Source organism: Herpailurus yagouaroundi, unplaced genomic scaffold (assembly GCF_014898765.1).
Source record: "Herpailurus yagouaroundi ecotype Mexico unplaced genomic scaffold, PumYag 140, whole genome shotgun sequence".
Taxonomy (NCBI): domain Eukaryota; kingdom Metazoa; phylum Chordata; class Mammalia; order Carnivora; family Felidae; genus Herpailurus; species Herpailurus yagouaroundi.
In genome coordinates, this window is record NW_024412395.1 from 68,321,746 (window position 1) to 68,344,031 (window position 22,286).

The 22,286-nt window shown below is 32.4% G+C and overlaps 1 protein-coding gene across 14 annotated transcripts in view; it reads left to right on the forward strand.

Moving 5' to 3' along the window:
- Window positions 1-20,173, forward strand: part of GULP1 (GULP PTB domain containing engulfment adaptor 1) — a 271,761-nt gene extending 251,588 nt beyond the window's left edge. For 8 of the 14 annotated variants that reach the window (XM_040475605.1, XM_040475604.1, XM_040475612.1 and 5 more), the window contains 4 exons: window positions 6,197-6,424; window positions 8,067-8,205; window positions 11,163-11,257; window positions 18,169-20,173. In XM_040475605.1, the coding sequence (XP_040331539.1) occupies window positions 6,197-6,424; window positions 8,067-8,205; window positions 11,163-11,257; window positions 18,169-18,240 (534 nt within the window). In that variant the 3' untranslated portion in view covers window positions 18,241-20,173. Of the gene's footprint in view, window positions 1-6,196; window positions 6,425-8,066; window positions 8,206-11,162; window positions 11,258-13,076; window positions 13,088-18,168 lie in introns of all 14 variants that reach the window. The other 6 variants (XM_040475611.1, XM_040475614.1, XM_040475615.1 and 3 more) reach the window with 3 other exon arrangements.
- The last annotated feature ends 2,113 nt before the right edge of the window (window positions 20,174-22,286 follow it).

A 22,286-nucleotide genomic window follows, 5' to 3' on the forward strand; every position in this document is an offset into this window, starting at 1 on the left:
ATCTTCAATATATATCCATTTTTTATTTTCTCATGTATAAATTGCCATCCTATTTTTTTAACTTGTTCTTGACAAATATAATGCTTACATGTCTCCCAAATACCACTCTGTTCAATAAGTTCCTTTCCTAAGGCAAATGAAATAGCCTTTGACAGTATCCATATTATATATCTCTGTATCACACTGAAATTGTGGAAATCTTTTCATTGGTTTTAGAAATTGGGTCCTTATTTTATACAGTCATTTAGATACACTGAGAAATTTCCGTTACTTGACTGTGCTGTTTGCTTTTTGCTGTGTTCTAGTGGTTTGGCAATAGATTAGAGGTTGGGTTTCCACCATTTGGTACTAATTATCTAGGAACAATCTGATTTCCATTTATTACATTCACATGGCAGTGCTGCCTGTATTTATATCAGAAAAAAAGGTTTATTCTGCCCTCCTAGCCTCGTGAATGCCCCCAGAAGATTGTTCCATTATAAGATGTGGGCATAGCAAGTTCAATCAAATTGTTCCTCTTGATTCTTGTGCCTGGATGCTTACATTTTACTTTTCTGGCTATGGATGCTTTTAACCAAATAGGACTCTTGCCAGGAAGTTAAATGAATAAAATTGTAGTCCTTAGAAGTACTGGACTTTCTATTGCTGAGTAAAATAAATGTCTCCCTTTCAATTAAACCAAGTGTTTGTTACTGGATAAAATTCTACCTTTACATAATCAACTGTGTGGCCACTGATTAGACTTGATAGGACAATTGTAACCTAAAATGTGTATTTCATTGTGGGTAAACAAAACTGCCTATTTATCTTCATCTAGTGTTTTCTCAACTATTATTGAAGTCAAGATGGGCAAGAGCAGATTTTGAAAACTCTCAGTTACACAACAAGCCAAATGTGAATCTTTAAACAAAAGCATAAATTTTAAACATGACATTGATTTAAGAACATTTGTTGCCCACAAAAAGTGATTACTGGTTCATGGCTTCATTTTCATAATTGTTACTTGCACAAAAAATGATTCTAAGGAAGTAAACTCTATCTAATGGGAAGAAAAATATACTCCCTTCCAGCTCTGACCATGAATGCCTAATCAAATCATTTAATTTCTTGTTGCAGTCTTCCTCTTTGGGATATGTAGACAATCACGTCCATTTAACTTGTGACCTTGTTGTAAGAACAAACAAGATAATAGGTCTTACAAGTAAGAGACCAATAAAACCAAATTGTGAATCTAGAAATCTGAAAAAAAAAAAAAAAGTACATTCACGATGCCATAAATTCTAAACCCTAGAAGTTTTTACGTTTAAAACATGGGGTGCCTGGGTGGCTCAGTCAGTTAAGCGTCCGACTTTAGCTCAGGTCTTGATCTAGTGGTTCATGAGTTCGAGCACCATGTCAGGCTCTGTGCTGACAACTCAGAGCCTGGAGCCTGCTTCAGATTCTGTGTCTCCCTCTCTCTCTGTCCCTCCCCCACTAGCACTCTGTCTCTCTCTGTCTCTCTCAAAAAATGAATAAACATTAAAAAAATTAAAACTTAAAGTCATATTAAAAATGTAACATAATAGTGAACTTTGAAAGTGTGAATCTGCATGGCAGCATAGAAAGATCTGCTAGAATATTTTGCATCACAATTGTATTTCCTCATCTTTAGTGTTATTTATAATCTACCAGTTTTTCAACTAGAAAAATTTAGACATCAGCCCTTAAATATAAATTTAAATAATTACTTTGTAAATTTAATTCTAAGTAAAATTTTGAAACTCTATTTTAATAGTAATGTTAAATCATATTTTAATCTTAAAGTTGTTTTACATTTTAAAAGGATATTTGGATATTTACATTACCAAAACATTAACAGCCTAAAGTAAAATTTTGATACCATTCTTTTTTTTAAATTTTCTATTTTAGAGAGAGAGAGAAAGAGGGAGAGCACAGTTGGGGAGAGGCATAGAGGGAAAGAGAGAATCCCAAGGAGCCTCCATGTTCAGCATAGAGCCTGACATGGGGCTTGATCCCATGACCCTGGAATCATGACCCAAGCTGAAATCGAGATTCAGATGCTCAACCAACTGAGCCACCCAGGTGCCCTGATTTTGATATCATTCTAATAATATTTCTGTAGATATTGCCACAGAACTGTTAATACAGTTTTTTTTGTTGTTTAAATGTTTTCAACATTTACTGAAAATGCAAACCCTTCTATGACACTTCATCATTGCTGTCACATTTAGACAAGGCTAAGGTTGAAATATTCACCATGCCTAAATGCACTAAGCCACTGCTTCCTAGAGCAAGCTACAAAACTACAACAATGAATCTCAGATATGGGCATTCATGATTAATAGACCTTAATAACCTAACAACGTCTGCGTAATTAATATGTAATGATTGATCATAAAGCTCCTTGTTTCCTTAGTTTAATAATTCAGATCCTGTGCACTTTCATAAAGACCAAAGCACTTGGAATTATGAGCATAAAGGACGAGTTAAACAGTGGTGCCAGAATTTCTGTAAGAGAGTGCAAAAATTTTGGTTTCTAGCCATCTGTCAAAATATTGACAGAAGACCCAAAATAAAAATATCAAGCTGTTTTCATCTAAACTATGTATTTAATTTCATAAATAAATATCCTTAATGAGTAAAAAATGGCAGCTTACAAAATATCTAACTCCTGACCCCCTAAATTTAGAACCACCACTCAAAATGTTTTTTATTTAACTTTCTTTTTTTTCATTTTATTTTTTTAATTTACATCCAAATTAGTTAGCGTATAGTGCAACAATTATTTCAAGAGTAGATTCCTCAATGCCCCTTACCCATTTAGCCCATCCCCCCTCCCACAACCCCTCCAGTAACCCTCTGTTTATTCTCCATATTTAAGAGTCTCATATTTTGTCCCCCTCGCTGTTTTTATATTATTTTTGCTTCCCTTCCCTTACGTAATCTGTTCTGTGTCTTAAAGTCCTCATATGAGCACCACTCAAAATATCTAACAGATGTAATATTTAATTCCTTGACTTGAATTATTTCAAAGTTAGGAATCACAAACACAAGACGTCAGTACAGCCCAGGCTGTGACATAAATGTGTAATGGGTACGTGGTGGTAGTAATGAATTAGGGAGCATATACCCAACTTAAATGGCACAGCAGTTACTGCCAGTCAATTATTTTCAGGGAAGTCTGTGGGCTTACTTTCTAGATTTTCAAACTTCTCAAGAAAAGCTCCAGATTTTAATGTTCAATCTCTTAATATTACCTGAAAGGAACTGATTCAGTATTTTAAGAGATCTGTGTGACCGAGCAATAAATGCCGGTTGACCAAAACTTCATTACTGACCCAAAGGAAACCTGTGATAGTGGTAGAGTCTTAAACTTTAGATACCACAACTATTGATAGATATCCCAGCTTTACCATTTTGAAAGTGAAAATACCTCTTAACTCGTGTATTTAACAACTTGATTATTTTCATGTTATATAAGTATACGTTCTCAGAGCAAGTAGAAAGCATAGTATTAACACTGTCATAAAACACTAGAGCACTTATAAGTTAGGCTATTTTGGCCTTCATTTGTTTTGAGGCATCTGGTTAAGATTTTTTGGCCAATATAAGTCATAAAATGATATAGAATACCCTCACTTATGTTATAAGCCAGATGATACCAAGGACAACTTCCACTTAATATCATATTATGTTTACTCAGTATAAATATTCTTAAAATTTTCCATTTTTAAATTTAAAAATTATTCTAATATAGGGTTACCCAGGTGACTCAGTCATTTAGGTGTTTGACTTTTGATCTCAGCTCAGGTCTTAATCTCAGGGTTGTTGGTTCAAGCCCTGCATTGGGCTTCATGCTGAGTGTGAAGTCTATTAAAAAAAAAAGTGCTGTAGTATAAATTAGACAGTAGATATATGTTGACAGCTTATTATATGCCTACAACTCTGATGTGTTATATAGTCTTTTAGAAAATACTTCTTTTATTTATTTATTTATTTATTTATTTATTTATTTATTTATATTTACTTTTTAGAGAGAGAGAGAGAGCACATGCACATGTGTACATGTGTCAGGGAGAGGGAGAGAGAGAGAGAGAGAGAGAGAGAGAGAGAGAGAGAGAATCTTAAGCAGGCTCCATGCTCAGTGCAGAGCCCAATGTGGGGCTTGATCTCATGACCCTGAGATCATGACCAGAGCCAAAATTAAGAGTTAGATGCTTAATTGACTGAGCCACCCAGGTGCCCTGGAAATACTTCTTTTAGATAAAATTTGGAAAAACTTTGTCCACAAGGAGCTTACAAGTGTCACTTAAAGTAAATGGTGACCACCAATCACAAAATTATACAGTAAACTATGTAGACCATAAAATAGACTTTAAAATTATATATACACACACGCACGCATGCACATACATGTATACATATCTACAGATAGATTATTAGGGAGGTCAATAGGAAAAAAATGATTATGTAACTGTATATGCATATTAATAGTTATTAATTATATAACTCAGACCATCAGAGATTTGTTTCCACACTGAACCTTCCCTTCAGTTTAAATCTGTCACTTTACACTGCCTGGTTTTGTCTTCTGCTTTGAGAAACGAGTGAAGAAGTGACTCCCATCTTAAAAACTTCCTTCAAATTTGTGGGTTCTCCTAACTATAATTTTGGTTATAACCTTTCACTGTGAGATTATCAAAAGCCATATTTGTGTTGGCTGCCTCAAAATCCGTGTTAAAAAAAATCTCTGAAGTGTGACCTGTAGCTTAGAAGTCTGGCTCCAGGGCCAATCCTGTCAGCCCAGTCATAGGCAATTACAAAGTCTTCCCCTGGCGAGTCTCACTGGGGGGAAATCTGCCCTGCCTATGCCAGATTTAGTGCATAGAATGGAGGAGTTGCAGTCAAGGACTTAGTGCCCTCAACCTCTGGCAGCCATGCTCTTACACATATCTGCATTCCTAGCTCAGTTGCCTATATTCAGAGGTCTCCTTATTGGAGGCCCTTGGCCATGGCCTTCTCAAAAAGCCTCTGTCAAGACCATCTTATGAGGGCCTTGAAGACTCCTTTCTCCACTATGATTCAGTACTCAGTACTTTTCTACTCCTAACCCTTCCTCCATTTCCTTCTCTTGTCTTGACCCCTCCCTCAAAACAACAACAACAAAAATAACAAGGACACCAACAACAAACTAGCAAGACCTTTAGTTCAGGGCTCCCTCATTAGAGAGACAGTGCCTTGCTTTTGCACTTGTACTTCTGACCTTAGTCCAGTTCCATTTCCTGGAGAAGAAAATGGGACATTGATGAGGCCAGCATCTTCTTCCTGGCATCTTGCTTATACTACAGCAGTAAGTGAATAAAGGCTTAATTATTACTTTCATTTTGGCTTGTTGTTTTCATTGACCACTCTGACATCTGGCAGCCTAGTTGTTACTAGCTCAGCTTTTGACAGTAGCTTTCCACACTGCAATGAAATAACTTATAAAAGTCAACCAAAAACTGATGTCCAGATCCAATCCACTTACTGATTATCTAACTATTTATTATCTCATTAATTCGAGATTGCCCTTTCCTGAGAAATCTTCTCATTTGGAACTCACTACCCATAGGAAGGTGGTGATAATTGCAGTCAGATTGTTTTGAATTTAACCTCTATAGGAATAAATCACAAAGAACATATGGGCCTTAATTTTCCCATATCTTTATTGTAATAAGGACATAAAATTACTAATACTTATATCACAAAAGAGTGTTTTGAGTGTTAAATTTAAAATGATTGTTGTAACCCTTTTTGAAAATTCTACAAAGTCATTACTTTTTACTAGACGTTACTCCTACTTCAGTTATTGCTTTTTTTCTTGTTATTATACTTCCTTTTCCCATGTCATTACACAGAAGCTCTAATCGAAATAAATCATCAAGCTTCACTCTTTATTGTCTTCCTCTCAAGTCCTAGTAATGTAAAATTTTAGTGAGAAATAGTCAAACATTCTCAAATCTGAGGACTGTTGCAATAAGAAAGTATACACAAACAATTTTTATTATTTTTTTAAATTTTTAGTAAAGTTATTTTGAAATTACTTACCTTTTTGCAAAATATCATTTTACAAATAAATTTTCATAATATACTTTTTCCTTTTTCCTCCATGTCTTCTTTCTTCTCCTTAGTGTATTTCTCTGTCATTCCTTTACAGCTGCTGCACCAAGTGTCTGATCATGAGCAACATGGGTTTCAGAGATGCTCATCCTCTTTCTGGCGTAGTAGTGATGATGATTCATCTTCCTGTCTAAATATTTCTTCCATTACTGTCACTCCTGTCAACTCGCCTGATTCCAGACTGTCATTGGGACTGTTAATACCACCACCTTCTAAATGTGGCCTTCCCAAGCCAATCAGTGAGAGCAGCATCCCAAGACCTCATGTAATTTGCTAAGCACAAAAGCCTTTTTTACTATCCCACATATGTTTTTTTAAAGTCTACTAAAATGTGCCATTTATAGTGTAATGAAAAAAATCAGGTATGTCCAGAATCAATGTGATATGACCTGGCAACTTTGTGTGCCATTCATTTTTACTTCCTTTTACCTGATATCAAAGTTTCAAGTAACGAGTGGTGATTGTGTACATATCCACAGAAAGACAAAATAGGACAGGTAACTTCAAAGGACCCACTGATATAGCAACTGGGAAGTCAGGTCATCAGTGATATTGGTAAAAGCAGTTTCAGCAGCATTTGGTACCAAAAAAAAAAAAAAAAAGTCTCAATTGATAGGAGTATCTCTTCTGAGGAGCTTAACCTTGAGGGAAAGAGTAAGAGACATGAGAGGCTAGAGTAGTAAAGAGAGACAGAGTAAAGACATTTCTGATTTGTTTGCTTTAAAAACAGTCAAGATTTGAGTATCTTTATATCCTGAGAAAGAGGAGAGAGTTGCCAGGGCAGCTAGAGGGATGGGTTGATTAGGAAAACTATTCCTGAGTAGGAGGAAAGGGCTGAGGGATAAAGTTGCCTTAAAGTCTTTGGACAGTATTTATGACTGATAAAGTGAGCAGGGTATTAAAGAAAAGGAGATGACAGCAATTTTCCTTCATGAAAAAAATGTGTTAATGGCCATATTGACTGAATAGCAAATCTGTCACTCTTTACACACAATCAGCCTTATTTTTCTTCCATTACCTTCATTATCTGTGATTTAGAAAAATAAGTGTATTCTGAAGAGTCTAATTTTAGTATGAAACACTCTTAAGTAATCTCTGTTCATGTTCTTTGAGGAAAAGCAAGTTTTTCCTTACTATTCTTCTCCAAAATGGGAATTCTCTTTCTTTTATAGATTGTGTGTACCCATTTGTGTGTGTTTTTTCCCCCTGAATGGCAAAGTGATGATTGTTTCATTCTTATGTTACATCCTGGCCCAGACTGACCCAGATAGCTTAATGATTTTGGTGGTATTTTTAGTGATTATTAATTTATTTCACAAGGTAGCTATTTATCATAGAAAACTATGAACTCTTACCCAAGAATAAAAGGCACTGCAGTGAGTATAATAATTAGCTATCATTGTAGTTATTAATACAAATTAAAATATACTCTTTAAAAATTTTTAAAGTTGTTATCATTTGCATTTGAATGGTCATAAGAAGATGCATTGTTTATGTCCAGTTATCTCTGTCTAAAACATAATCTTATGCAAAACTATTATTGAAATCATGTTTTTATATAGCTTCTAATATTTCCAATCCTCTGATACAAATGGCAATTATTTCTAGATATACAGAAAAATCCAATCTCTTATATCTATGTAGAATATTTTCTCACCATTTTTGCCATCATCTTTGAGATCATGGTTGCAGAAATTTTCTTTTGCTTTCTTGCCAATAAGCATTTGGTGTGACTGATTAAGTCACATGAAATTGCCAACATTTAACTATTTTTGATCTATAAAATGTCAAGTTCATATGATTCAGCTGAATTTATTGTTGTTTATATATGTTTTATATGCATATGAAATAGCATTGCAATGTATCTACCTGAAATACTGCCTTAATTCATATTATTTTCATTGCAGGCAGGCAGTGTGACACCTAAGTCACCCTCCACTGACATCTTCGATATGATACCATTTTCTCCAATATCACACCCATCTTCAACACCTACCCGCAATGGCACACAGCCACCTCCAATACCTAGTAGATCTACTGAGATTAGTAAGCTTTCTAAAGAAAACAATATTCTTTGCTGTATTTGTGTACATTTTAAATGTTTAATTAACACTTTATGGAAAATTATATATCTTAAGCTCACTAAAAGTGTTAATTACCAAAGAATTATGTTTATATGTGCCAAATAAGTTAATCATATTTTACTTTATAATTCAGAGTATACTACCAAAGACATCAGTATTGCATTGGAAATAATTTTTTGAAAAATGAGATGGGGTTATTTATATCATGATGAAAAGCATTTAATTACATTTTTATTGTATTTGGGGTTAGACTTCTAATGTTTTAATTTAACGATTAAAAACAATGCTTGCGGTAATGGTTTTAATATTTTCAACATGTTTAATGGAGTTCAGTTTAAATTCTTTGTTAGAGTATATGAAATTCTTAGTTAAAGAAATATGTAAATATATGGATTGTGTGATTTGTTTATTACCCCTATATAAGGATTTTTTACTTGATATCTAACATACTATATATACATTGCTTTTCTGATTTACTTTCTATACATTTGGAAGGTACATTAGAGTCTCTTATTGATGGATTAGAAAGCATATAACAGAAGCTCATTTTCAATGTCTTGATTATATTTTGATCTGCACCATGTCAGAGAAACTTAAAGAATACTCCCCAACGTCCATGGTCAGTCATTACATGCAAAGGGAAATCGAAGAAAAGAGAGTTTTACATCTTATGCTTTATTGCATCCTCTCTAGTTCACATTAAGACATTTTTAATATAACTCTGAAGTTTTGGCTTAGGGCTTAAAGTATGTCAGGGCCTTTAATTTATTTGTTTCCCCTTGTGGAACTTAACCCAAGCATACTACACACATTAAGTATTCAATAAATTTTAGAGAATAACATTGAAAACTTCAGAAATCAGTTTATAAAAATACGTCAAACTTGTACACAAATTGAGATATATATTTAAATTCATTTGAATATATTTTGTGCCAACACAAAATATTTTTTCAGAGAATAATCCATAATATACATGTCATAGTGTGTTTTTAGCAAATGTTGCCAATATCCTGATATCATGATGGGGTATTTTTTGTCCTTGTGAGTGTCCACATCTCTTCCTTTACTGTTTTTTACTTCCTTGGATTCATCGCTGATTTATTCATTCATTTATTTAGTCCATTGGGCATTTGTTTAACACATATGATAGACTTGGGTTGCAATCTGGAATTTGAAATGCAAATTAGCCATAGATCTCCAAAAGAGGGTTTTAATACAGGTCAAAATATAAATTGAAAAGAGCAAATAGATTTGAAAATATTTAGAAGGAATAATATGTCAGGATGGTATTGAGAGTTCAAAATCAATGATGATTCAGGATTTTAGACCAAATGTTGTTAACAAGGAAAAGTAGAAGTAGAGAAGGGGGAAAATGTGTTCCATTTTAGACATTTGATATGTCTAGGTTTTTCAAGGCATATCAAACAATAAAATGCCTGTAATAAAAATCTCTATTCCTTCTGGCCAACTCTACTTTGTTTTTATTAATTCATTTCTTTTCACAAATATCTTTCATGTGTAAAAGCATTGTTGGATGTACTCGTGGTATGGGGGTAACCAAGACATTCCTCCAAAGAAAAGTTCCTCTGTTCTCCAAGTTCTGGTGTATTGCCTAAGTAACACCAGACTGAGGAAAATAAATAACAACAACAATAATAACACCATATATATAAGGTGACTGTATATATATATATATATATATATATATATAATACCCATATATAATACCTATAGGTCATGTATAAGGTGACAATACATTTCCATTTGTTTAGGACAGTTCTGGTTTATCTCTTTTGTCCCGGTGTAACTGTCAGAAGTATTACTTTTATCTTAAAACTTAAATGTCTTTATTTGGATTATAAATTTTACATCCCTCTTATTTATATAATACTTACTAGCACCAGGAACTTATAATTTTTTTTTACTTATTTAATACATGAATTTGAAAAAAAAGTTATAACTAGAAAAGCAAGAACCTTTAATAATGAGGGTTCATAATTTAGAGGATATGGTAGAAGAAAGAACATAAATATTATTTCTTACATAGCATTGAATTTTGAGAGTATAATTTTTTTTACAAATGAAAAGTTTAATACATTATAAATTCGCATGCACCTATATAATTTTTAAAAGTTGTGTCAATTAAGGCTGCATTTGAATGATTCAGAGGAGAGAAGTTTCATAATTTTTAAATTTCTAAATCATATAATAGGCCATAATTTTATAAATTACAAACATCAATTTTAACTTTGTTGCTTCCTTAATGATTAAAAAATGCATACTTTAGAATTTATGTACAGAGAGCTATTGATATTCTATTATTGGTACTTCTAAAAGGAAATCTGTTTCTAGGATAGAAGACATTTTTAAAGAACCTGTCCCATTGTGTTTATTTAGGAAGGTGATACGATTTCATAGTACATGAAACAACGTGCCTTACATTTTTTCTCAATAAATGTGAGATTAAGGTATCACGAGCTATGAGTAAACTACTTACCAATCTGCTCAGTCCCACATACTGCTTCACTGTTGTGTTACAAAGGCATCCGTAAGGAATAGAGGTCTTCAAAAGTAATATGTTATTGTAATTTAAATTGCTTCAGTAAAATGTAGGTATTGTAATATACTAATTATCAAATATTTGTGAATTTGATATTGGGAAGTCTTAATTAAAGACACAGAAACCTCTCTGGGTAATAATCCTCTGTAACCAGTTTTTAATACTGTCATAAAATGGATCTTGGCTTCTTTGTTGGTGTTTAACTAGTCTAAGCTCAGGGAAACCCAGCATAAAGTGTGTGTGGATAGGAGCTCATTTGGTTATGTGAGTAGTTCTTTATGTAATCTTGCCTTTGAAATCTAACTCACTCAACTCACTTTCTGTCATTTCATTTACTAAATTATTTTTCCTCCTTTTAGAACGGGACCTGTTTGGAGCGGAACCTTTTGACCCATTTAACTGTGGAGCAGGGGATTTCCCTCCAGATATTCAATCAAAATTAGATGAGATGCAGGTGACTGTTTTAACAGATTGGCTTATAAATGGTTTATTTCTTTTTAATATGGGACACAGAGAATGTTATATACCAAAACTACCCTTTCCTTGAATTATTATCCCTATGAAAACTTACTTGAAACAATTACTTTAAAATAATCATATATATTTAGTCCTAAAAATGTTCCTACAGATGCTAAGGATAAGGTTTTATTGTGTTTTGTTTTGTTTTTAATAGTACAATTTACAGTGGCAATCAGCTGGTTCTTTTTTTATACAAAATTGCGTGGATTTAAATGGTTCATTACTTTGAAATCCAAAAATTGCAGGGTCATTGCACTAGACTTATAAGATTTCAACTCAGTTTTTAACAATTATGAATTTCAGATTGTACATGGATAGATGAAGGAAAATCTTTGTGAGAGTAAAATCAGTCTCTTTTAAAAGCAGCGTTGTAGTTATGGCTCATAACTTCTGGGTTCTTATTGAAAAAGCAGGCACCCAGTGACAACTTCTTTAGGAACGTAGTCCAGTTGGGTTTCCATTTCTCTCTCCCTCTTTTATTTTTCAATTCTGAATTGTACTGAAAGTTTGAAGGTATTGTGGGCTGTGATTAATAAATAATCTTAAAAGCACCAGGAAAAAGACTTCTCTTTATATTTGTCCTTTATATTTTGGTGGTTATTATATCCTATTTTTTATTGAAAAGACTTTGTGTATGGTAGAATGTAGGCAAAGACCAATTATATGAAGCTGATTGGGAAGAGGCTGAGTGAAGAGGAATTGTTGCCACTTATAGGCAATGAATTCTCTATGCTTCATTTCCTGGACAAAAAAATTAATGGTGGATTCTGATCATCTAACACTGGTGTAACACTCCTTTCTAGAAAGATAATATAAATATCCTTCCACTCATTTTGGACTACAGTTATGAAGCACTCTTCTTCTCTTCTAGGTATTATGTGAATTTCTTTATTGTTTTAGAGATAATAATGCCTGCATCTTCAAAGTTGCATTATTTAACATACACCTTGAGATTTTCAAAGCATATGTTAAAACAACATTTCTCAAGTTGGGTGATTCATAATTTCCTTGTACGTGAAAAAAATTATTTTAAATCCTTTATATTGGCTTAAATTGTTATAACATTTCTTAAAAATTTACCAAAACAGGTATATGTAACTTATTCTTATAGCTCTGATACAACTATTAATTCAAAAATTATAAATTAAATAAAAGCAAAATTACAACACCTAATAAAATTGATATAAATTAAGAACTTCAACAAGGTGGATGATGTTATCTGGCTGAAACTAAAACCACCAATATCCAACTTCTGTTGATTTCGGAATGTATCCTGTTTGATGGTACAATTTCTCTCCCTCTTTTCTATGTTTCAAATACTATGAAACTTTCACTCAAATAGTGCATGGTTATTTACCAAGAATACTTTATTTCATGTGAAATCAATTCCTCTCCATTTTCAATAGTTTTACCAATTAGGTTTATGCTACTTGGGGCTAATGCTTTTATTAGAACAGACACAAACATGGGCACAGTGGTGTTTGTTCCCAAGCATTAAAATCATAAAGAGTGCTTTTCTTTTAATGTTTTTTAATTTCCACAAAACTGAAGAATTTTCTATAGATTTTTTAAAATAAGCCTACATCTCCAGATTTTTGTCGGAACTAACTTTGAGAGACACTGTATCGGAATGATTTAGTGATGTGTTAGTTAAGTAATGTTAAGCTATGGTATTTTTGCTTTGGTTTTTGTTTTGCCACTTCTAATATTTTCTTAATGTCTTTTTTATTCTTTTCTGCTTTCATGGTGGGTAGCGCCAGAGATGGTTGGTATATCATTTTCATAATAATTTGAAACAACTTACAACTCCTTAAAGCTAAAACCTTAATATTTGCATGCTCTACTTAATAAATATTCAAACAGCAGTTTCATATGGATGTCTCTGATTATTAGTTGTGTTTAAAGTGGTTTTATAACTCATATTTTAAAGTTCTTTTTTCAATGATGTAGTCATTATTGCATTGTCTACCTCATTGCTTGTCTGTTTTTTTGTTGTTTTGTTTGTTTGTTTTTCCTTAGTTCAAGATTTTTTGCAAGGTCACTTTAACTAAAGTAAAATAATATTTTCTCCATCTAAAGTCTATGACAACTTTTGCTATTAATCTTGTAAGCCTAATTAATCTAATGCGCACATTTGGCTACTATTTTTATCTTTGCATATAATGTAAGAACATTAGAGAACAGTGGGTGTATAAATAATGAGTTAATAAGCCTAGTGAGATGTTTGGGTTTTCTCTTTAATTTACAGAGGAAATCACAAAAATATCTTGTGCATGTCAGAGGTTAACCTGAAATGTTAAGCCATATTTCATTATAAATTGTTGGAAAATTAAATATTTGTTTGAAATTAATAATGTTATTTAATGTGACATAGTTTAAACTTTCTGGTATGTGTCACTGACAGACAAATCAGTAAAATAGTAATGATAACCCAGATGTGTGACGTCTAAGTTATAATTAATACATTAAAAAAGAAGCATGGCAAATCAGTGAAGGATGAAAGAATTTTGCATTAAGGGGTTGTTAAATCAACTGGTTACTAATTTGGTAGAAGATCAAGGTACAGCTGTAACTTACAACAAATATCCAAGTAAATTTCAGAAAGAATTGTCAGTTTAAAATGTTAAAATACAATTGAATATTTATCAGACTTTTGAGTTGGAAAGAAATTTTAATACAGAAAAGAAAAACTTGTACATTAGTTTTAAATGTACACATTTAAGGTAAATGTAAAATATGTATACAGAAGAATTTCTATAGTTCTTTGTAGTTTTTTCTTTTCTTTTAAAAAATCTATAAATATATCACATACACATAATTAAAGTAAAAAGACACATAATTAGAAAAGTAAACAATCAGATAAATAAAAAAGCAGTAGTTCACAGACCACCAGGGGCTAACATGCATGCAGACATGTCTAATTTAATCAAAGAAAATATACAAATTAAACAAAGAACTAGAAATGCTATTTTAATCAAGCAAATTAAATATTTTATTTCCTTATTAATGATCAGTGCAAGTGAAAATATGATGGACAAGCACTCAGTCATTGATGGGCAAGGGTCCATCCATAGCATCCCTTTGGAGATTTGTTACTAATACTTGTATTTCTTTTTGATATCAAAAACTTCAATGAAGTCTATTCTGAGAAGAAAATGACTCTAAATGAAGAAAATCTCTATGGACAAAAACATCTAGTTAACGTTAAGAATAATTATAAAATACTAGATACAATGGAATCATATTAAAAAGTTAATAGAGGGGCATCTGGGTGACTCAGTCAGTTGAGCGTCTGACTTCAGCTCAGGTCATGATCTCACAGCTCGTGAGTTTGAGCCCCACGTCGGGCTCTGTGCTGACAGCTTGGAGCCTGGAGCGTGCTTCGGATTCTGTGTCTCCCTCTCTCTCTTCCCCTAACACACTCGCATTCTCTCTCTCTCAAAAATAAATAAACATTAAAAAAAAATTTTTTTTAAAGTTAATAGATTCATGGTTGCTGGAGGGAAGACTAGTGAAGAGACAGTAGGAATAAGGGGATTAAGAGGTACAAACTTCCAGTTATAAAATAAATAAATCACAGGGATGGAAATAAGGCATAGGAAATACAGTCAATAATATTATAACTTTTATGGTGACAGATGGTAACTGCATAATGAGCATTGCATAATGTATGTAAATAGTGAATCACCATGTTGTACACTTGAGACTAATGTAAATTGTATGTCATCTATACTTGTATTTTTTAAAAAATTAATAAAATATTATATAATCATTAGCTTTATGGGAACCCAATATAGAAACTTTGTTCTCCTAGATTTTAAAAAAATATAAAAAATTACATATATATATGTGATACATTAAAATAAATAAGAAAGTTGTATATAATATATAGTTTTTATACTGTTATTAAAATTGTTTTTAAAAAATCTATACATAGATGAAAAGGAGACTCAAAGGACATACTTCAATATGTTCATAATTCTTATGTAAGAGTGGTTTTCCTTCCTTGATATGCTTTTCTCTCTATTTCAAAATAAAAACATGCAACTGGGCAAAATATTTCATATAAAAAGTGAATCATTAATAATATATTAGAAAAAATAAATAATATATTAATAAAATTATTCTTTTGTGTGATACTAGTTTACGATAACTTCCATCACTACATAAATAAAATAAAGCCTCATTTTCATTCAAAGTTTTAAAATTCAAGTGGATATGGAACCTGAGGAAGATTCAGTGGTCATTAAATCATGATTTACTAAATGAAACCTAGGAGGGAAGGTTAGAAACTGTGAGAAATTTTATCTGAAGAGTAAAGAAAACCAAAGAGCAATATAACAATATGTCTGTTAATGGGGATGATTAAATTCATCTATGGGGATTCCGAAAGGATCCTTCTTAAATCACTATGGAGATATTCTTGTAAGAGATCTACATTTTTAAATTATTGAAATAGTGACCAATCCCTATTTTACTTTGATTGCTATTCTGCCTTTGAAACACTACTAACACACTGATAAGTAGTTGAAGTGATAGTGGTTTAATTTCAGAATGAACTGAGAAAAATTTTAAAACACTGTATGGTATCAAATCTTTCCACAGTTAATACATATCTACACTGTCTGCCTATCTATCTATCTATCATCTATCTATCTATCTATCTATCTATCTATCTATCCTCTATCTATCCTCTATCTATCTATCTATCTATCTATCATCTATCTATCATCTATCTATCTATCTATCTATCTATCTATCTATCTATCTATCTAACATACCAGAAGATGACCTAGGACACAGATCCTCACATATCCAAATAAAATATTTATAAAATTAGTTAATTTATACTATCTTCAACTTAAAGTTTGACTTTCCTAAGTACTTGGCAGCTGTTTAAAATATATGCATACATAAGGTAAAATATTTCTTCTTGTGATAAGAACAGCCTTTTTAAAAATAATGGTAAGTACTCTGACTTTTACTCAACTAACTGTAATTTGTACTGTAAGTTCTGGGAAAAAGTTTTGAAAACCCTTTGCAGTAGTGGCATTGCTATGTGGCCTTTATAATGTAGGTATAATGAAGAGCATTCTCCATGTTAACAGCAAATGAGGTGTGGCTTGCAGTTTTAAAATGATTTTCTTCTACTGTATGATCATGTTCACACTGAATTTGTAATAAGATAAGTATGTTAGACACCTGTTGTAAACAAAAGTAATTTGGGGCAATGCAAAGAGATACACAACTGGCTAACATACAAGTAGATACAGTCTAATGAAATAAAATACAAAGGAGAACAGAGGACAAAAGACTTCTTTCTGAGTGATGTTTTATTTTCCACAAGAATAGTCTGTTTACATTTTCACTCAACAATAATATGTCACATGGTCACCCCAAATTACAAATTACCTCCCTGGACAAAATTTCAGTTCTGTTAGTAAGAGAGAAAGGTAAAGTATACATAGAGAGAGAGAGAGAGAGAGAGAGAGAGAGAAACTGCCACCGTGCTTCTACAAAAAAACCTAAAATGTAGCCCCAATTCCTTTCATTAATGTGAGTCCCTGCTTTTTCTCTCTTCTTTGGCAGGCCAGTGTGCATAGATTAAGAGCAAGGGTGGGGAGAGAGGAGATGGAAAACTGGAGATAGCCCATTACCTTATGCAAAAATGAAGAGAGCTTGGAGTAGAGGACAAACTCTTTTGCCACTAACTTTTTTTAATGTTTATTTTTGAGAGAGAGAGATACAGAGAGAGAGAGAGAGTTTGAACAGGGGAGGGCAGAGAGAGAGGGAGATACAGAATCTGAAGCAAGCTCCAGGGGACTTGAGCTGTAAGATCATGACCTGAGCCGAAGTTGGACACTCAACTGACAGCCACGCAGGCACCCCTTGCCACCAACTTTTAACACAACATCTTAGGAGGAAGAAAACTTTTCACAGCAATTGTGTACTTGCTCTCAATAAGTCAGAGACAACTTAGCTTCCAGAAACATCTAAAACATGCTTAGGGGGAGTGAGACTCAAAGCTACAACTTGCAACTGTAAGAAATAGCAGGACGGGGTGCTTGGGTGGCTCAGTCGGTTAAGCGTCTGACTTCAGCTTAGGTCATGATCTCACAGTCCGTGAGTTCGAGCCCTGCCTCAGGCACTGTGCTGACAGCTCAGAGCCTGGAGCCTGCTTAAGATTCTGTGTCTCCCTCTTTCTCTGCCCCTCCCCTGCTCATGCTCTCTCTCTGTCTCAAAAATAAATAAAAACATTAAAAAAAAATTTTTAAAAGAAGAAATAGCAGGACTAGTAAAGGAAGCTTCCTCCATTAGAAAGTGGTCTGCACATAGGATATGGCATTGTGTTTACTAAAAGTATTTTACCTAGCTCTGGACAGTGGCAACCAGGAAGAAAAGATGAAAACTATAAGGCTCTGTTGAACCTTTCATCAAACTTGAGGTCTAGCTATCTTTAAATGAATATTGATCTTTAAAGCCAACAGAGGAAATTTAAACTAGAGTAGAATGGCATTACAGATTTTATTGAAATGAAACATGTGAGTCTTAAAACTACTTAACTCCATATATTTCTGTTTTCGTTTGTCTTTCATGCATGCTAACTTCACATATATTTAAAACATTTAAAATGCTAATGGGTGTACACAACTGTCTGGGATATACACCAATATAAAATTTTGACAAACCAGCATTTGACGTATTTTTTCTTAGCTGATCAAAGCATGAAGATTTCAACTTCTATTCAGAGACTCTTTATTTCCTGATTATCATTATTATCACTATTATTATTGTTATTATTGCCATAAGCATTTCCTATTTTAATTATTTTACTCTGTTTTACAGGAGGGGTTCAAAATGGGACTAACTCTTGAAGGCACAGTATTTTGTCTCGACCCATTAGACAGCAGGTGCTGATGTCAAGAACAAGAGATCCAGATTTGTGTTTAATTTGTTTTCTATACATATACATCATTCATTATTATTGTATGAAAGGTAGTATTCATGTGCCAATATATTTTTGAAAATCTTAACTTTTTGAAAATTATTTTAGTAAAATGTTCATTATTGATCTATAACATTTATTTCAAAAACAACTAATTGTAAAGTAAATCATACTTTTATGTTCCTTTCTGTTTCTCTTGTAGATGAATTTATAATCAAAAAACAGATTACCCAAATATCTGTCTTGTGTCTGAGTTCTAAATAATTAGCATCTTGAAATTTGTGTTCATTCTCCAGGCTGCTAGTTTATTATTGATTCCCAAAAGCCATACTTTAATGATACCTTTCAAAGTCTTGACAAGATATACCAATGCCAAGCTAAATATGTTCTATATCCAAACCAATAAACATGTTACCATCCATTAGACAGATGTTATTTTATGGATTAAATGTTGTTCATGTCATTGCAAAATGTAAACTTTGAATATAATGCCACGAGGTCATTTGTAGCAAGTAAAATAGCAAAAATATAATTTCCAATAATAATTAAACCAAATAGAGTATTTGTTAGCAAAAACAAAGTAATAGTGTTATCTATTATTATCAGTTATACTCTAAGTCTTTTATTTATTTCATAAATAAAGATTATGGGAAAAAATGAAAATTTGCTCTTCGCAAAACACTTAATATTTAATTTCTAATGAGATAAGATAGACACCTATCTAATGAGATAAGGATTTACATTGCTAAGCATCTCAACATCATCTGAGCTAATATTTCCTTAAAAAATATTTGGAATTTAGGCTGTCTATGGTTGCAATGTCTATTACCCATGTATACTTTACCAACTATATTTTTTCTCACTGAATAATATTATTCTTCTCATATTTTCTCCTTTTCATAGATATTTTCTCATCAAATTTTATTTTGTGATGGCCCATTAGTTTTGATATTTGAAATCTATGACAACTATTCTTTATGAATCATCAATATTATTTAGCAAATTTAATTTGTATTTGTTTTTGTTGAAGTCAGAATCTCATTTTTCACAAAAACCAAGTGGCTTCTCAGTTTGGTTCAACATAAACAATAAAATTTTCTTGTACTTAATTCATAATGTGTTGATGAGCTCTGACCCTTAAAAATGTTTGTTTCCTATGCATTTGCCCATTATGTAACAACCTTTAATTTGTACTCAGTGCAAGAAAAATCTATGGTCAAAATTTAAAATTTGGTTCATCATATCATAAGAAAAATAGATTAAATTAATGAAAATATGAGCTTAGATTAGGGGTAGATCTTAAAAGTAGATTTTTATTTTACTCATGGGAATTTCTGTCAAGTGCTAAAGGTACATATTCAGTAGGAAAAGAAATCAAATATGCTTATGCAATATTATATTTGTATGTATCTTCATGATGTTCTATGGTATATATAAGCCTTGTTTTCTGTTATCTGCTAAGTTGTACCTTAATTAGAGGTTAGTATATGTTTCATAAAGAAGAATCTTTATAATTTTGTTTGTCATATAGTATTTTGGAATTTGTATAATGAGGATGTTTAGAAGCCATTTCAATGGCTTTTTTTTAACAGATAGAATTTGTATTTTTATTGTACTTTAAAAAGCTTTATGTAATAGGTATATATTTAGCAGCCATTTATTATCAATGGTAACACAATAGAGTACTAAGATGGTATTTGCACACTTCAGACATGTTACTTTACCAATTTTTAATGGTAATCAGTTCTGCTACTGGCATGACTAAATAGTACATAATTGGTCATTAATTATGAACATTTATTTCACCAGTGCATTTTTATGAAGATCCAGTTGAAAATTGTATTTCTATGTAAACTCAACGATATGTTTGATTTTGCTGAGAATAAATAATTTTAAATAAATAAATGGTGTAATTTACTCATGAAATAATCTCTAGTTAAGTTAGAAACATTCTGAAGCTACTTACATAACAAAGTTTCCTGGTCATAAAATGAAGCCTAAGAGAGGAAGGAACGAAGGAACAAAGGAATGAAGGAAGGGAGGCAGGGAAAAGAAAGGAAAGGGATTAATGAACTTTACTTTTAACTTCATTTCTTATAGCCCACACACGTTTTAGCTGCATAAGCAAATATCATTCAGTTGTGGAAACAGTGGACTTGGTCCTGCTGGTGACATAGGTCATAATGTAGTTTGTGATTTCACTAGAGGCATCTGGTGCAATAACTGTATTATGTAAATACCTCTTTTCAAAATTCAGAGCCTTTTTAGCTTGGTAATAATGTAAAGGCTTTCTTGGCTGATAGGCTTTAAAAGGTGGAGTTGATAAAAGATCTGAGTTGTGGCTCACTGGAATATCATGACGTTTTGAGCCTTTTGAAAACACAGTAGTAAGTATTTTAAAGATTCATAGGACTCAAATGCACAGCGTTTGCACACCAATGAGCAATTCATCGATCTATTTAATAACGTTCATTTTTGACTCACTTTATGTGATAATGTATATCATGTGGGTAAGAACACATCTCGTAAGTTTGCTTACTTAACATTGTTAAATTGAAGACCAGATTTCTGCCTTCAGTTAGTTTACTGTCATAAGGGACAAGTAAGGCAATACATGAACGAATGCGTGAAAAACAATATGTACGAAAGTACCGTGTGAACCGAAATCTTCCCAGAGAATATATATATTTAACTATGTTTAAATGTGGGTACCTAGCACTGGCTAGTGTCTACAGTGTTAGATATCCAGTTCAATGGCAACAATTTTCTCTTCGTTTATTTTATTTTGGATTTGAATTTTTTTTAAAAAGTTTTGGTCCCATTATGGGAATTTATGTCCAGATCGAATTTCTGATAGATTTGCATTGTCTCATTTCTAAGTTGTTTTTTTTTTCTCTTTTTGATGTTATTTAACATAACTATGAAAAAAACTGGCTGCTAGTATTTTTCTGTTCCAGTGTTTCCATATATAGTTCCAAATTCAATATTTGTTCATGATTTTGGATTTCAACCTCTGTTAAATTAGTTGGAGAATCTTGGACTCAATTTTGACAACTAAATCTCAGACTCCACCTAAACTACACTGTTTATAGGTGGCAAACACATTGCTGAGATAATCATGGCTGGTATTGCCCTCAGATCCCATATCTCAGGCAGGAAGGACCTAACAAGTGTCCTCTCCTTCCTAGATAACCTCAGAGAGATTCTCAAGAACTTCCTCCTTAAATGTCCATCTCATAAATGGAACAAAACCTTAATTCTTACACACTTGTTTCATGTCTTGATCATATATTGTTAATGTCCAAATGTAACCTACTTCTTCTAGAAATCCTGCATATAAAACATATTTTGTCTGGATTCATCCAAAGTGGATTTCCTTACTCTAATAAGGAGACCACCAAAAATAATTTATGCTCTTCTCTGTCCTTGCTTTCAAGTAAATTTTTGCGAAATATGGAGATTACATTTCTCTGGAAGCATTTCTTTCCACTCCAGTTCATGGGTTCTAAGATACACTACTTCCTAAATCATAGATAGATAATATGCAAAATATGGCATACTTAAGAAGTTGAGTTTAACGTCCCATTTCAAATATTTTCTGACATTACATGATAAGTTGAAATAGTGAAATTTCTATGCCATTACATTGGGTTTTGTGTCACTTAATGGTACCACCATAACTATAACTATTAATTTGGAAAAATTTACTTTATTTCCCTTAGCCACGTTTTTGGCGTTCATTCAGATGCATACTCAAAATTCACTGAGTCAGACTTTTCCAGTTTGCATGCAGGTCTGTCTATAGGCACTTTGGAATATGCATTAAGGCATTTAAATGTTGCTTTCTTTCATTAAGAAAACCCAGCTAGAACCTGTAAGAATTACCTTTAAAAGGGTTCTCCAGTACCCATTGAACATAATTAAGTTCTCTATTAGAGGACATTCTGATATCTGATGACATTTTCTTGGTAATTTGTACTTTATTGAATTATCATTCATATGTTTTGCAAAAATAAAT